The 18,133-nt window shown below is 44.1% G+C and overlaps 1 protein-coding gene across 2 annotated transcripts in view; it reads right to left on the bottom strand.

The window, feature by feature from the left end:
• Nucleotides 1-4,742: 4,742 nt before the first annotated feature.
• ATRN (attractin) overlaps nt 4,743-18,133 on the bottom strand; it is a 186,310-nt gene continuing 172,919 nt past the window's right edge. The window contains exons 28-29 of one of the 2 annotated variants that reach the window (XM_043480411.1): nt 14,330-14,448; nt 4,743-9,174 (exon numbers count right to left, since the gene is read on the bottom strand). In XM_043480411.1, coding sequence (XP_043336346.1) covers nt 8,844-9,174; nt 14,330-14,448 — 450 coding nt within the window. In that variant the 3' untranslated portion in view covers nt 4,743-8,843. The remainder of the gene's footprint in view (nt 9,175-14,329; nt 14,449-18,133) is intronic. The other variant, XM_043480409.1, reaches the window with a different exon arrangement.

An 18,133-nucleotide genomic window follows, 5' to 3' on the forward strand; every position in this document is an offset into this window, starting at 1 on the left:
AGAACATCGCCCTGCCTTGCTTGCTGGGTTGCAGGCCTGGGAAGGTCTGCATTGAAAGATGTTTAAGCAAGCTGTTCTGCCAGGGACACGTCACCTCACACCCAAAGGAGCCTCCAGTCCAAGGCAGAAAATGAAAGTGAAAGTGAAGTTGCTCAGTCGTGTCTGACTCTTTGCGACCCCATGGCTGTAGGCTACCAGGTTCCTCCACCCATGGGATTTTCCAGGCAAGAATACCGGAGTGGGTTGCCATTTCTTCTCCAGGAGATCTTCCTGACCCAGGGATTAAACCCGGGTCTCCCACATTGTAGGCAGATACTTTACCATCTGAGCCACCAGGGAAGTCCATTGGCAGGCTGGTATAAACCCCCGACAGCTGCTGCTGCTGCTGCTAAGTCGCTTCAGTCGTGTCCAACTCTGTGCGACCCCATAGACAGCAGCCCACCAGGCTCCCCCATCCCTGGGATTCTTTAGGCAAGAACAATGGAGTGGGTTGCCATTTCCTTCTCCAATGCATGAAAGTGAACTCCCTAGCAACCCCATGGACTGCAGCCTACAAGGCTCCTCCGTCCATGGGATTTTCCAGGCAAGAGTACTGGAGTGGGTTGCCATGGCCTTCTCCGACCCCCGACAGAGTTTCTGCCATAAGCGGTATGAGGTCACCGCAGAACCGCAGAGTAGGGCTCCTCACTTGCTTGGAGCAGGGCGAGTCATTCATTCACACAAGCACACTGTAGTTAGTACAGTACAGCAGGGAACATACTCGCTAGGAGAACAAAGAACTAGAGCTCCAAGAATCCTTACCTTGTCCTGAAGAATCCTGGACGAGCCCCCAAGATAAAAGGTTGCTGCTGAACCACAAAAGACTCCGGGATTCTTGGCCCCTGGAGGAGAATTCAATCCGGGGCCAGTGACGAGGCTTGATCGCTCAGAGCTTTTGTGTAATAAAGTTTTATTCAAGTATAAAAGAGATAGAGAAAGCTTCTGACACAGACATCAGAAGGGGGCAGAAAGAGTGCCCCGCAAGGCAGAAGATACAGATGAAAATTAAGATGAGAAGATGCCCACATGCCCACACAAGAAGATAAAATACACACAAAACCTCAGAACCTGAGCCCTCAAGGGACTGGGAATAAGCATCGGAGGAGGAAGGGGCTACAGGGCATGAAAATGGGCCCCAGCAGCTGGGGCAGCAACTTCAGTCATCAGGACTGTCTCAGCTTATCCCGTCTCTGTGTTGGGAACATAGAATGGAAGAGAATTCGTGCCAGGCATGTCCCACAGCTAGTGACACAGGGCTGCAGGGAGTGTACACTAAAATAATTAGAAACAGTTTTCCCATCTACACAAATATCCAACAAGACGTTTGAAACTTGGGTGGGACGCGGGTCAGTTCCTTGTTGGGTAGGACAGTCCTGCATGTCACAGGATGATGGTCCACCTTCAGGGCCACCTGCTAAATCACAGTAGCACTGCCCTTTGAAAGCAATGATCAGATTGCCCCACCTCTTTCCAAGATGCCCCCTAGGGGACAGTCCTACACCCACTGAGAACTACTGTCCTGCAGGACCAGGCTACGGTGACTCCTATCGCTGCTTTTGGGCCCACTGCTCCCCCAAGCCCGGTGTCTTGCCACTGTGTAGGCCCAGCAGGCTTGTTGCCTCCTCTGGGCCTCTCTGCATCTGCTGTTCCCTCTACTTGAAAGCTCTTCTCCTGACATCCACATGCCAGCTCCCTCCTTCATTCAGCTCTGCACAGCTGATACCTGCCCCAGCAACTCATCCCCACACCCCCACACTTTCTACCCCAACCCTTCCCCAGCCTTTCTTCACAGAACCCATTACCTGGCATTGTCTTTGTGTCCCCCACTGGACTGTAGACTCCACCAGGACAGGTTTTGTCTGCCTTGTTCACTGTTAAGTCCCTGGTCCCCACACAGTGCCTGGGTGAATACACAGTGGCAGGATGGGCAGGAGGAGGATGGCTGACACACTGCAGAGTCTTAATTAGACTCTCAATAGTTACAGTGTTGGTGGTTTTCATTTTTTTAGGGCCAGGCTATTGGTTTCCTTGGGGCTTCCCTGGTGGCTCTGTGGTAAAGAATCTGCTTGCCAATGCAGGAGGCACAGGTTCAATCCCCGGTCTGGGAAGATCTCCTGGAGTGGGAAATGGCAGCCCACTCCAGTATTCTTGCCTGGAAAATTCTATGGACACAGGAGCTTGGTGGGTTACAGTCCATGGGGTTGCAGAGTCGGACACGACTTAGTGACTGGACAATGCTTTCCTTGGTAAAATAATTCCCTCAGAAACCTACACATTTTCTTTATTTACCAGGCAGGTCCAGTGGCAATGACAGCATTTCTGGTTCTTTCTTGAGCACAGTACTCAGGTTGGCATTATTTCTTTGCTTACCCACATGATCCCCCCTGAAGATGATGGCCTTGAGGTTATGAGGCTCAAGCAGGAAGACCACCACACCCTCTGTCTGATTCTTGCTCAGAGGCTGAGTCACTGTCTTCCTGAGCTGTTTTTGATCATAAGCACACTTTGGTGTTTAGAGACTAGAAGCAAGACTATTTGGCTTTTCCAACACTGCAGGACCCTGGATTTCAGGGTTCTCCACCCCCTTCACTTCTGCTTGTAAACTGGCCAATTTTTTTCTCGAACTCAACTCTGTCATGCCAGAACAGCCAGTAACAATCAACACATACCACATTTCTGCTTTTTCACACCTTCTTCCACTTGAACAAAAACTCAGTAGACACAGTTTGCTTTTACAAGTTATCCAACATCAGAGCCGTATCAGGGGCTCTGCCACTGCCCGACAGGGATCCCCAGCTGTCCTGCCTGATGTGTGTTTTCTCGTTGCCTGCTGCCTGGCCGCTACGCTAATGCCACATACCTTGTGAGTGTGCGTTCAGTCACTCAGTTGTGTCTGACTCTGTGACTCCAAGGACTGTAGCCCACCAGGCTACATGGAATTTTCCAGGCAAGTATACTAGAGTGGGCTGCCATTTCCTTCTCCAGGTCTTCCCAGACCGGGGATTGAACCTGTGTCTCCTGCATCGGCAGGCATGATTCTTGACCACCGAGCCACCAGGGAGGCCCCAAGGAAACCACTAGCCTGACCTTAAAAAAATGAACACAACCCACACACACAGCACACAGCTCTTGCTAGTCCGGTGGCTTGCCTCTAAGTGGTGACGTGGGCCTTTATTTACCTCCAATGTCTTTGTGACCATGGTTGTGTGCCAAGTTTGGAACTTCTTCCAAAATTTCTTGGCTAAAGCCCAGTTGATGGCCCTGACCTAACTGTAAGAAGGCAGAGATGCTGCTGATGCTGTGGCAAACTACCACATTATCACTCAATCACAGGTTTTGGGCCAGTCAGTCAGAAACAGCTGGTGGCTCCCACAACCTGCCCCAGGACAGTTCCAAGGTCCTCCCTAACTCGTCAGTGGCTTGCAGTTCAGCTGTTTCCCACCCTGGCTCAGACCCAAGTGCTGGTAGGCAGGCCTCCTCCAGCCTCCTGGCCTGGACCTGGTGCCTCACCCACCCTCCCCTGTATGAACCATAGCATTTCCTTGTGCTTCTTCTGGACTCTCAACTTGCTTCATGCCGATTTTATCCTTCTAGACCTTTTTTCTTTTAATATGCAAAAGTGTGATTTATTTGCACTACGTTTCAGTTCCTTCGGTTAAAAAAACAAAACAAGAGAGAACATAAGATGACGGCACAGACTTTACACAAAATCTCAAATTCTCAGACATTCTGCACAAATAACTGTATACATACCTGACATATTTCAGGGCAAACCGCAATCCCGATGAAAAAATCCAACTCCTAGTTTGATTTTTTTTCTTAATTGGAGGATAACTACTTTATAATATTGTGCTGGTTTCTGCCATACATCAACATGAATCAGTCACACGTACTTCTAGACCTTTTGAACTCAGCATCAGGGCACTGAAATGGACTGTTCTGAACCTCTTCTGAGGGCAGGAGATGCATAAAGTGGGGCTGGAGGTACAGAAGGCATACAGACAAGTTTGTGAATGGACATATACCTTCATCAAAATTCAAGATCAATGACAATGCTGTGGCTGTGGAGGACTAAATCTATCTGCTTGAGATTCAGCAGGAGCCCGAGAGGACAGGGCTTCCCTGGTGGTTCCGTTGGTAAAGAATCTGCTTGCAATGTAGGAGACCTGGGTTTGATCCCTGGGTTGGGAAGATCCCCTGGAGGAGGGCATGGCAACCCAGTCCTGAATTCTTACCTGCAGAACCCCCACGGATGGAGAGGGCTGCAGTCCATGGGGTCGCAGAGAGTCGGACACAACTGAGTGATTAAGCACACACAGGAGAGGACAAGAAGCTGAACGACCAAGGGCAGCTGCTGAGGCTCCGGCGCAGGCGTGATGGTGCCCGGGCAGAGCTGTCCTGCATACCAGTCTCCCTCTCCAGCACTGGTGTGTTAAGGGCAAAGAGGGCCATGATGGGGACACAGGGAAATCTGCTCACAAACTGCGCAGGATTCCTCCCACACCTCATGGCTCAGTTTTGCACAGAGGTGTCTGAGGTGCCCACCTGCTGATTTACACCTCTGTCAGACTGCCAAATCTTCCTCTGAGGTGGTCTGAAAACTGGCAAACTTTTTAAAACATTTTTCTCCCTTTTCTTAAGGTTCTGTTGACCAAACTGTAAAAATAAGTGAAACAAAACACAAACACCCAGAACAAAACCCACATTTTTATCAGATCTACTTTTATTTCAGAAGGAAGTTTGTATTATAGTATTTACTTCTGTTTATATACAAGTTCTTCACATTTATTTTTAAAATGCACAGACCTCCCTTAGTTCTCTTGTTCCTGCTTAAATTAGCTGTTATTTTACAATACAAAAAATACCAAAAAATTGCAGTCCTAAATGTATGTATAACACCCACAATCCCCAGCAATGAAATAGTTTACAATACTTACTCCATATTTACATGAGTGCAATATATGCTAAATTATACATATTAACAAACTAAGCTTGAATCCAAACCAAAAACTCCCCAAACAAAACTGTAAATAACTATAAAACATTTCCAGAGCCAGAATTAGTTCAACAAAACAGGCTTCACTAGTGTTTAGAATGTTTTGTGCACAAATTCAGTTACTGAAAGTCAATTCCATTATTGCCTTTACAAGAGAAGGCGCCAGTTTTCCTCTCCAACAAATCATCTCCCTGCAGGTGAAGGTGTTCATGAATTTGGACAACTCAGGGGAAACGTCTCTTGGTGGGCTTGGCTCTCTACAAACCATGACGGTGATTTTTATGGTTTGAGCCATTTGGTAAACTGAGTAAACATTTCAGGCTGAGAGCCGGTGCACGGTCCAAGGCTAGACCCTCTGCCTTCCTGGGTCCGTCCTCAGGTGGCCAATTTTCACAGAAACCACTGCAACGAAAGGTCTTCTGGGATGACAGGTTTGAGGAGCTGGATTCTGCTGTAATTCTCAAGAGCTGCTTTTCCATCTGTCACTGCCCTAGTGTTAGCTTAGGTTGTCAGATAAGTACTTAGTGAATATTTGTTGAATCATTCCCACCCCCTCTCTAAATACACTCTACTAAATTGAAGGAGCAAGATTTGCACTGAAAGGTAAAGTGTCTTTTTCTAAAACACCACTCTGGTCTTTCCATCTGCCCCAGATTTCCTGGTGCATCTCCACTCTTGTTACCTCAGGCCTTACCCACTGATATTCCAGTATTTTCCCTATGCTGACAGTCTCTGTCCAGGGCTGCTTTTCTTCCAGGTTAGCTCAGGCAGCATATGGTTGCTCTCTCTCCACACCTCCTCCCACATTTAGAGGTGATCCTCAAAGGAAACAAAGACTTCTCCCCAAACAGTATGGGAAGGGGGCAGGAGGTGGGCAGGAGGCAAGGGTGAGGTTCTCCATGGGGAAACAGGAGGAGCTAATTATCAACAAAGCAGCTGCCCACTCCCACCCCCAGTTTTCAGCATAGTTAACTATGGTCCTAGGAAATGGTCATCAAAAATTTACACAAAATCATAACAAAATGCAGCCTGAAAAAACCCCCTTTTTGAAAATCTGACTAGATCTACGGTATAGTCTTTGTATCTTAAGTCTAAGAGAAACATTTCTAAGGATAAGACTGGTCTTTTCCCTGCTACCCACAGCACCAAGAGGCTGACAGGAAGATTTACAATGCACTTGCAGAGCTGCTGACAGTGACAGAGACATTCCAGCTGCCAGCGAGGCTCTTCACACACTGCCCACATTTTCATACGTGCACTGACAGATGAGTCCTGCTTTAAAAGTTATCCAATTGGTCCCAGATGCATTTGAACACATGGGCACAACGGGGATGCCTTTCTCGGCTTTATCATCACTGTACGAGAGGACTTCTCTGAGCCTGGATATTCATTATATGGCACAAAAACACATTAGGTCAAACTTGGACACTGTTATGTTTAATAAAAATACATTAAGATATTTTTGTTTTATGTACACTCTGAATGTCCAAACATTCGGACACTATTGTATAGTTATGTACAAGTGCAATATCTATGTTTTCATAACTATTTTAATTTATATACAGGCTCTGAAGTTCCAGATGACTTCCTCTCAGTAACTGGCTCTAAGCTGAGTGCCTCTTTCTCCTGCCACACCCTTCTTCTGGCCCGAGCCTGAAGAAAGCTGTTTGCTACTGGCTGCAAAGGAGAAGCAGCTGGATTCAGTTGTTTCTCTACTGTTGGAGCAGAATTAAACTTCACTTGCTCCTTCCTTCCTTTTAAAAAATAAACATTATCTTTTAGAAAAAAAGAAAACCAGGTGGCTAGGGCACACGGTGCTTATTATTTCAAGGCAGGGAACTACCATGGGGAGGAGGCTTCTTTGCCAAGCAAACACTAGTCCTTTGAACAAACAAGGACTTCCTTTGTGGGAGGATCCTCTCCAATGGCCTCCTGGTAATTACAGGGTGAAGGGCCAGTCCACGGCAGGCTCTCTGGGGGTACCGTGATCTGGAGCAGAGATGTAGGGAGCTTCTAAGAGGAGGGATCTGCTCTAGAACCGTCTGCTCTTTAACAATGATGTGAAAAAGCAGCATTTTGAGAGGCAAGTCTCAAAGTAGAGGTGTTTTGTGCATCAGACAGTGTTTTATGGTTCAACATCCTTGAAAACACCTTTCCAGGCAATTCTTCATGGGAGGGGTTAGTGTTGGGGAACAGATAATACTCCCTCTCTCTAGGTACTCCATATAAAGGTGAAATGCCACAGTTTTTGCTCTTTTGAGTATTAATTTCTCCAAATTCACAAACTTGAGCATTGTTGTCTAAAGGTCTACCCTTCCTGAACCCCTGCACACCGCCCCCCACCCCCCCCCAACACCAGGGTAATGCTAGAGAACTCCTGGGTTTTGAAGCAGAGAGAGGTCCTGGGAAGCTGCTGCATAATGCCAGAATACAGAGCACCACGGACAGGACAACATGACATCTAGGCAGTTGCCTGGGGAGACGAGCAGGGACTGCCCTACCCCACTTCAATTTGGTCACGACTTCAATTTGGTCACTTCATTTGGCATGGTTTTCTCTCCTTGTCCATTTTTCTCATGTGCTTTTCATCCTTATCAGGATTCACTGCCCTCCCTACAGCCACCCCTTGAATCTAGAAGGGAGCATGGGAGGCCTGAGTCCCTCCTGGGGTAAAGAGGACAGACAGCTCCAGGCTGTTCTCCAGGTTCTGCCTGACAACAGGAGACCGGCCCTCTCTTGGCACTCCACCTGCAGCCTGAAAATGAAGAATGACCCACCACCTTAAACAGGCTACAGAAACAAATTGCTGCTCTTTGATCAAGGGGTCCCAAGTGCTGTCATGCTCTTTTCGGCTCAAGGGAGACATGTAACATGAGCAAGCCCCTCCCTCTGTGGTGCCTGGGCAGGAGTGGCCAGAGGGGCTGAAGCAAACATTAGGCCAAATCTGGGGCAGGGAGGCACATGGGAACATGCCTTAGATAGTGTCCTTTTTGAAAAACAGGAGCGTTCACAGTTAGGTCCTTTCTGCTTTCCTCTCAATCCCTGCTACGTTAAATGTTTCTTGGGGTGAGAAAACTTTCCTGGCTGCAAATTAGATTTTAGAAAAGAGCAGATTGCCAATGATAGCTATTTACGTTTTATAAGAATGTAGGAATGCAATTATGTAAAAACTTATGCTTACTAACTTTCCAATTGCTAGATCTATTTAAAGTCTAGGCACTTAGTGTGTGTGTGTGTGAGAGAGAGAGAGAGAGAGAGAGCGCGCGCAAGTGGCAGAGACAGAGAGACAGAGAGAGGTAAAGAGGAAAGAGAAGGATAGGGAAGGAGAGAGAGAGAACTTCAAATGGATTAAGACTAAATTAATCACGTTGCTACAGAAAACTACATATTATATTAGTTTACATTCCAAGTAACACTGCTGACCTTGACATTTAAAATAGCCCCCTTCTATCTTGTGATTCAAAAGAGATGGACCATTATTAATTCTCAACTAGAAAAAAAGTTACTCCCTGGAAGAGAGATATTTGCCTAAATCGTGCAAGAATAAATAGCACATCTTTTAAAAAAGATAGCAGGCTTCAGATGAAAAGTTAATTCATCTGACTAGTTTTTAAAAGACCACATTCAAGAATGACTGATGATAAATGTCTACTTGTAAACACTACATCTTTGTTTTTTGCACAGTTGAGACAGTCCCAGGGACAGTTTTCCACAAGTGAACCTGAGTGTCATTCTTAGCTCTCTCACTCGCTCTACACCGGCCTCCTCCAGCAACAACTGGATCACCCCGGACCTGTAATTAAATCAATTATTTCCTAGACGAAAGTAAAAGGTTAGATGCTGGAGTAGAGATGGGAGAAACTGTCAAAGAAAGCTTGTGAACATGCAGAGGAGGTGGATGATTCGAGGGTTTCCAGTCTTCTGCCCCGCACCGCGTCTTCTCCCTGCCTGCTCCCTCCTGGCAGACGGCTCTGGCACGCCACTCCTTGCTCACAGGGAGTCCTGGCCCCAGCATCAAATGCAGGTCCCAGGCTGCGCAGGGGGCTGCTGTTTTCGGTTTCTCACTGCTCCTGACTTCTCTTTGTATACTACTGGCATCTGCTGAGAAATGTCCACCAGGGCGCTGGCCACTGCGAGCCCTTGGGAGAACCCAAAGAAGGAACACATGTTAAGGAACAACTTGCTTTTATTTAGAAAATAATTGAAAAAAATTTCTTTTTACGTTCCCCTGGTGCAATAAATAAATAAAAGTATATACATGGGAAAAACCTTACTTTTAACCTGTATCTCCCTCCATATTCCCCCCTTCCATCAGAGTAATTGCTTTCATTAGTTTGTATATATTCTTTCAGGGTTTATTTGTACAAATACATATTTTCCTCCTCTTCCCCTTTTTACATAAAAGGAGTACCTTACTTTTCAGCAGATCAGCCAAGCAAAGTGCTCTGCCTAGTGGTGGAGCATGTAAGTAAGATTGCAGACATGCTTTAAGCACTAAGTTTCACCTGTCTTTTTCTCTAAAAAAAAGCTGCACTATTTATGATGAAATTCAGATTCATTCCACACTGCCCAGCTAGCACTATTATTATTTTGATATCTATACCACAATAATAGTTAGGATAGACTCTGGGGCCAGACTTTGGAATAAGCAAGGTTCTTTAACCTCCCAGTGCCTCAGTTTCCTCATTTGTAAATGGGGAACAGCACAGGGCTTGTGTGAGGAGTCAGTGAGTGAACTGATGGGAAGTTTCAGAATGGTACCTGGCTTTCCACCTCCATTACCACCTTTGCTTTGGGGACTGGTGAGTCCATCTCCCTTCTGTATTGGTAATTGATTAACTTGATGTTCACTAGGGAAGGCACAATCCTGGGGAAGTTGGATTCCTATGTTTGTGAAAAGGCCAGACAGGCTCATAGCCCTGTTGAGGCCTCCAGGAGCCATGCTAAAGGAGTTTCTTACTCCACCTGCTGAGCAGCTTTTAAGTGCCAGGTTTAGTACCTGGCATGCAGTGGGGAATCCACACCAGTGACCACTGTTACAGCAAAGACACAGCCAGGTGCTTTGGGAGTCCAGAGAAGGGCACTGTTTAAAATGGAGGTAAACCCTAGTCACAGCCATCAGTAAAGAAAAGACATCCAGATTGGAAGGGAAGAAAACTGTCATTATCTGCACATGATAAGATACTATACACAGAAAAACCTAAAGTCTCCACCAAAAAACTATTAGAACAAATGAATTCAGTAAAGTTGTAGGATACAAGATTAGTACAAGGAAATCTATTGCTTTTCTATACACTAATAAGGAACTACCAGAAAGAGAAAGCAAGAAAATAATCTCATTTAAAATTACATCAAACAGAATAAAATACCTAAGAATAAACTTAACTAAAGACTTTTAATCTTATAACTATAAAACATTTACAAAGGAATCTAAAAATAATACAAAGAAATGGAAAGACATCCCATGTTCTTGAACTAGAAGAATACTATTAAAATGTCCATACCATCTAAAGCAATCTACAGCGTTAAGGCAGCCCCTATCAAAATAACCATGACATTTCCCACAGAACTAAAACAAATAATCCTAAAATTTATATGGAACCACAAAAGACCCTGAATTGCCAATGCAATCTCATAAAAAAGAAAAAAGAATGAAGCTTGAGATATCATGCTCCCTGACTTCAGACTACACTAAAAAGCTAGAGTAATCAAAACAGCATGGTTTCCCAAGAAAAACAGACACATAGATCAGTGGAACAGAATAGAGAGCCATGAGAGAATAAAGAATAGAGAATAAATTCATGCACTTATGGTCAATTAATCCATGACAAAGGAGGCAAGAATATACAATGGAGAAAAATCTGTTCTATAAGTGGTTCTGGGAAAACTAGACAGCTACATGTAAAAGAATGAGATCAGAACATCTCCTCACACCACATATATAAAGACTGGAGTGTAAAACCTGAAACCATAAAGACCCCAGATGAGAACATAGGTAGAACACTCTTTATATAAATTGTAGCACTATTTCTTTGGCTCTGTCAATAAAGCAAAAGAAATAAAAGCAAACATAAATAAATGTGACTAAAAGTTTTTTTTTTTTTTTTAACTTTTCTTGAAGCCCTGAGAAAATGAAAAGACAACCTATGAATGGGAGAAAATATTTGGATGTGATATGACCAATAAGGGGTTAATGTCTAAAATATATAAACAGCTCATAAATTCATCAAAAAAACAAACAACCGAATTAAAAAAATAGAAGGCCTGAATAGACATTTTCCAAAGAAGCTAACAAGCAGCATAGAGATGGCTGACAGGCACATGAAAAGTTGCTCAATATCACTCATCATAAGGAAAATGCAAATCAAAATCACGATGAGGTATCATCTCCCATCTGTCAGAATGGCTACCAACAGAAAGACCACAAATAACAAATGTCAGTGAAGATTTGGAGAAAAAGGAACCCTTGGTACACTGTTGGTGGGAATGTAAATTGGTGAAGCCACTGTGGAAAACAGTATGGAATTTCCTCAAAAAACTAAAAGTAGAACTACCATATGATCCAGTAATTCCATTCCTGAGTATACATCCAAAGAAAACAAAAATACTAATTCGAAAAGATACGTGCACCTGAATGTTCACAGCAATGGTCACAGCATTATTCATAACAGCCAAGATATGGAAGCAACCTAAGTATCCATAAATAGATGAATGGATATGAAGATGTGGTGTGTGTATACACACCCACCTACACATACAGAAACACCATGGAATACTACTCAATTATAAAAAAGAATGACATTCTGCCATTTGCAATAATATGAAAAATCCTAGAGATTATTATACCTAGTGAAGTCAGAGAGAGAAAGAGAAATACTCCATGTTTTTACTTATATGTGGAATCTAAAATAAGAGAACAAACAAACATATATATAATGAAACAGACTCACAGACACAGAGAACAAAGTGCTGGTTACTAGTGGTGACAGGGAAGGCAGGAGGGGCAAGACAGGGGTATAGGATTAAGAGACACAAACTACTATGTATCAAATATAAGCAACAAGGGTATGCTGTATAGCACCAAAATATAACCATTCTTTCTTTATTTAAAGAATGGTTTTAGCTACAGAAGAATGGCTTGGATGCCGGGGCGGGGGTGGGGGGGTGGGGGGGCAGGGGCTGGGGCTGTGATTTTAGAGGTCAAGGGTAGAAGAAGCTGACTACATAGGAGAGATGGCAGCTGAGACAAGACTGGAGATGCGGCAGAGTAAATGAAACAAAACGGAAGAGCGAGACTCCAGACGCAGGACTAGCAGAACTTGCCCATGAATTATACACAGAGAGGTGAGCACTGCCTAGGACGACCCTTTAGTTTCTGACTTGAGCAACTCGCTAAATTCCTCAGTAAAGTGAATTCCTTAATTGAGATGGAGATCAAATGACCAAACTGGTTGGAAAGACGCAAGCTCTACTCTGAACATTTTAGGTTTGATAAGACTTTGAAGCACAAGTGGACGGGTCACGTAAGCAATCTAATAACTGAGTATGAAGCTTGGTGAAGGGAACAGAGTCAGAGATATGAACCTGCGAAAGACAGAAGGGAGAGGTTACTTAACACTGGGGAATATGAATTCACACTGAAAGAGCAAAACAGCCTTGCATTTGGCACAAGGAACCTTAAGGTGTAGAGACTGGAAAGGAGACTAGCCATTATTTTATAATAACTTTAAATGTAGTACAGTCTATTAAAAATACTGGATCACACCTGAGAGGCTAATATAATCTTGTAAATCAACTATACTTTAATAAAAATAAATAAAATGGGGAAATAGAGAAGGGGGTGGCAGAGATGGTCCCATCCTACTGGTAGGTCTCAAGCAGTGAGCAGGTCTTCATCAGATTGGGACACATAAGGCAAAGCTTGGAGCAGGGAAGGTCACAGTGTTGCAAGTCTGTCACCCCTGCACCCCCAGCACCTTGCCCTTGGGGAGCACCAGTCAATGTCTGCTTAGCTGGGCACTGACAGAAGACGCTGCTCCAGAGCATCACGTCAACGGGCCCTTCTGCCCTTGACATGGACAAAGCCAAGTTAGGGGCTCAACTCACTGAAATCCCTAGATGAGGGCAAATCAAGCCATTCACTTATGAAATGAAGACAATAAACCCTGACCTGGCCATGTCTAATGTCCTCCCTCGTGAGAACACCACAGACCCAGACCAGAGGCTTGCAGGATCATTGCAACTGAAAGCTGTCTAAAACATTTCTATTATTTGAGGCATCCCTTCAAAGTACTCCATGATTAATCAAGATACTTCCCAAACTGTATTCCACATTTCCTTTGTGTAAAAGAATGTTTATCTAAATTATGATTCATGTATTTGATGGAGCAGTGTAAAAGATGGGTAAGATATTATATAGCAAGTTATAAAAATGTTTAAGATAGTTACATGAAAAAAGAAGAATAAAAATAAGAGTTACACAATCACTGCAACTAAATTGATGATAAGGGCTGGGAAGGAAACAGAACAGTGAAAATAGGTGCTACAGTAATGCTAGAAATACCAATTTGAGAACCACTAGCTTGAAGGAGCTAGCTGGAAGCCATGGGAGTAAGATGACTGAGGAAGAGTGCATGGAGCACAAAGGGAGAAAGCCTACAGTTAAGGGACAGCAAAGAAAGAGATAGTAAACGAGCAACACAGCCGGGGTGGAGGAAGCACTGGTGGCAAAGGAAGGTTTGGCTGGAAGCATTAATACCACTGGCAGGCTAAGGAGGCTGACGAAGTGAGGAAGGAATGGTGACCTTAGAAAGAGGGGTTAAGGAATACAGGGGCAATGGGATCATCTTTCCAAATCCTCACAATGACACAAGGCAGGCACTACAGGCATACCTCATTTTATTGTGCTCACAGATACTGTGGTGGTGTTTTTTTAAAAAAATCGAAGGTTTATGGCAACCTTGCACTGTCAGATAATAGTCAGCATTTTTTAGTAACAAAGCATTTTTAAATTAAATGAATGAAGAACCGTGTCTTTTTAGACATAATGCTATTGCATCTCAACAGACTACAGTATAATATAGATATAACATATGTACACTGGGAAAACAAAAAATCTGTGTGACTCACTTTCTTGTGATACTTGCTTTATTGCAGTTTTCTGGAACTGAACCTGCAATATCTCCTAGGTTTGCCTGAATGCAATATCACTTTTATAACCAAGTTCCCTATGAAAAAGAAGGAGTCTTCACACACCTAACACATAAACCTCATTTATCAATAACCATCATCTACTCACCGGACTGCCCAGGAGGAGGGATTCCACCGAGGCCTCGAGGGAGCCTCACAAACACAGAGAGAACAGCAGCTTTGTTGCCAAAACACGGCTCCAGGGCGATGGGCTTGGGGACAGTCTGGTGGAAGAAAACAAAGAATTACCTAACACGGTGTTCCCTGAGAAACACCTTCACAGCCTTTAGATGTGATTTTTAAAGACACCCCTTCGTTAGTTTCTATTGTTATGAAACATCAAACAAATCACAAACTTTGGAGCTTAAAACAGCACGTATTTATTATCTCAATTTTTTAGGTCACAAGTCCAGGTGAGAGCTCTATAGGGTTCTCTGCTTAGGGATATAGGTCCGATTTATGTCTTCTATCAGTTCTGGAAAGTGCAAGTCACTCAGTCATGTCTGACTGTGACCCCATGAACTATACAGTTCATGGAATTCTCCAGGTCAGAATATTGGAGTTGGTAGCCTTTCCCTTCTACAGGGGATGTTCCCAACCCAGGGACTGAACCCAGGTCTCCCACACTGCAGGTGGCTTCTTCCAGCTAAGCCGCCGGGGAGACCCAAGAATACTGGAGTGGGTAGCCTATCCCTTCTCCAGCAGATCTTCAAGACCCAGGAATCGAACCGGGGTCTCCTGCACTGCAGGCAGATTCTTTACCAACTGAGCTATCAGGGAAGCCCCAGGAAGAATTCTCAACTCTATCTCACAAAGGTTCCGAGGGTCTCAGATCTTATCTTCAGAAGGCGGAACTCAAGTTATCAGCTGGGTTCCACTCCTACCAGGAGGCCCTGGGGAAGAACCAGCTTCAAGACTCATTCAATTCGTTGGCAGAATCTAGGTCCTCCAGGCTCTAGGTCTGAAGTCCCCATTTCCTTGCTAGCAGTTAGACAAGGGCCACTCTTCTTTTGGAGACCACTCATGTTCCTCTTCACAAGATCTCTCCAGCATGAAACCAGTGATGGTGCTCAAGTACTTCTCATGGTTCCTCTTCTGCCACCAGTGAGAGAAAGTGTTCCCTATATTTTAATGTCAACTACCCTCAGACTTTTTAAAAAAACAATTTAGCTGTGGTTCTCAGGCCCTACAGCATGCAGGCTTCAGTAATTGTGGCTCATGCGTTTAGTTGCTCCACAGCACGTGGAATCTTCCCCCATCAGGGATCAAACCCATGTTTCCTGCATTGGGAGGTGGATTCTTATCCACTGTGCCATCCGGGAAGTCCACGCTCAGACTTTAATTACTTCTGCAAAATCTCTTCACAGCAGAATCTGAAGTAGTGTTCGACTGAATAAACATGAGAGAGGAATCTTGGGGGCCATCTTCAGAATTATGCCATCAGTTTCTTCAAACTGGCTGAAGAAACTGCAGCGCAGGGAAACGACTAGATGAATATAACGGCTGAAGTGGTGAAACCACTTATGACCCAGCAGGGAGATGATGGTGGCCTAGATCAAGGTGATAGCTAACAGTGGTGGAAGTGGTGGCACAATAGTCAGGACAAAGCTTTGAAGATAAAATCAAAAAGACTTGCTGACAGATGGGCTGTCCAGTGAGGATGACAGCAAGGACAAGTCCAGGATGATTTTGGCCTGAGCAACTAGAATTGAGTTGGGGAAATTATGAGTATTGAGTTGGGGAAGTTATGCCAGAGGAGCAGGTGTGGGGAACAGTCTCTTGTTTTGAACATGTTAAGTTTGTTCAGATGCTTATTAAGACATCCAAGTGGGAATACTGAGCCAGCAACTTGATACATGAGTTGGACACCCAGAGGAGATTTTGAGTGGAGAGCTCAGGGTAAAAAGGATAAAAAGATTGCTACTGTCTGAATATTTGTGTACTCCCAAAACTCACGTTAAATTTTAACACCTAATGTTAATATTTGGAAGTGGGGCCTTTGGGAGATGATCAGGTCATGAGGGCATAGCCTCTGTGAATGGGATTAGTGCCCTTAGAAAGAGACCCTGAGAGCTCCCTCACCCCTTCTACCACGTAAAACTACAGCTAGAGGGATTCCCTGATGGTTCAGTGGTTAGGACTCTGTGTTTTCACTGATGAGGGCCCAGGTTCAATCCCAGGTCGGGAAACTAACATTCCATGCAAGCTGCATGGTATGGCAAAAAAAAAAAAAAAATTACAGCTAGAAAGTGCCATCTGTGAATCAGAAAGCAAGCCTTCATCAGACACTCATCTGCCAGTACCTTGATCTTAGATTTCCCATACTCCAGATCTGTGAGAAATTAATTTCTATTGTTTGTAAGCTACCCAGTCTCTGATGTTTTGTTGTTAACACCCTGAACAGACTAAGGCAATAACCAAAGGTGCAGATGTGAAAGATGTGAAGTGAAGTGAAGTCGCCCAGTTGTATCCGACTCTTTGCGACCCCGTGGACTGTAGCCCACCAGGCTCCTCCGTCCATGGGATTCTCCAGGCAAGAATACTGGAGTGGGTGTGAGGAGAGGCCTAAAGACTGAGTCTGAGACAGCTGCCCACTATTAAAAGCTGTTGGAAGATGAAGAGGGCTGACGAAGAATACACAGCACTAACGGCCAGAAGGTGAGTGTGTGGGGTCTTGACAAGAAATTCTAGACAGTGTTTTACTGGCTGTGCTGCAGGCTGCTGAGTGTGACACGGGGTGTTACTAAGACTTGTCTATTTTCCTCAATCCTACAAATTATCACTATTTTATCAGGACATTTTCTTAGATTTACAGCTGATTTACTCACTACTGCTTCTTATTCCACCCTCCTGGGGTAATTTTCCTCCTTTCTAGCGCATCCTTTATATATTTCTTTCATACAGGTCTGTTGGTGGCAAGTACTCAGTTTTCCCCGCAGTCTGAAGACATCTTTATTTTATCCTTGTTCTTGAAAGGTAGGTACTAGGTACACTATTTGAGGTTGGCAGTTCTTCTCTTTCAATACTTGTAGCTTCTGAAAAGTCAGCTGTCAATCTGTCACTTCTTTGTACTCAACTTTTTTCCCCCTAGTTATTTTTTAATGTGGTAAAATACACATTACTTTGCTAGCATGTGAGATGAGTGCAATTGTGTGGTAGTTTGAACATTGTTTGGCATTGCTTTTCTTTGGGATTGGAATGAAAATTGACCTTTTTCAGTCCTGTGGCCACTGTTGAGTTTTCCAAATTTGCTGGCACATTGAGTACAGCACTTTAACAGCATCATCATTTAGGATTTGAAATAGCTCAACTGGAATTCCATCACCTCTACTAACTTTGTTCATAGTGATGCTTCCAAAGGCCCACTTGACTTTGCATTCCAGGATGTCTGGCTCTATGTGAGTGATCACACCATCGTGATTATCTGGGTCGTGAAGATCTTTTTGTATAGTCCTGCTGTGTATTCTTGCCACTTCTTCTTAGTATCATCTTCTGTCCATACCATTTCTGTCCTTTATTGTGCCCATCTTTGCATGAAATGTTCCCTTGGTATCTCTAATTTTCTTGAAGAGATCTCTAGTCTTTCCCATTCTATTGCTTTCCTCTATTTTGCATTGATCACTGAGGAAGGCTTTCTTATCTCTCCTTGCTATTCTTTGGAACTCTGCATTAAAATGGGTATATCTTTCTTTTTCTCCTTTGCCTTTAGCTTCTCTTCTTTTGTCAGCTATTTTTAAGGCCTCCTCAGACAACCATTTTGCCTTTTTGCATTTCTTTTTCTTCGGGATGGTCTTGATCACTGCCTCCTGTACAACATCACAAACCTCTGTCCATAGTTCTTCAGGCACTCTATCAGATCTAATTCCTTGCATCTATTTGTCACTTCCACTGTATACTCATAAGGGATTT

This window comes from Cervus canadensis, chromosome 10, assembly GCF_019320065.1.
Source record: "Cervus canadensis isolate Bull #8, Minnesota chromosome 10, ASM1932006v1, whole genome shotgun sequence".
In the NCBI taxonomy this organism is placed as follows: domain Eukaryota; kingdom Metazoa; phylum Chordata; class Mammalia; order Artiodactyla; family Cervidae; genus Cervus; species Cervus canadensis.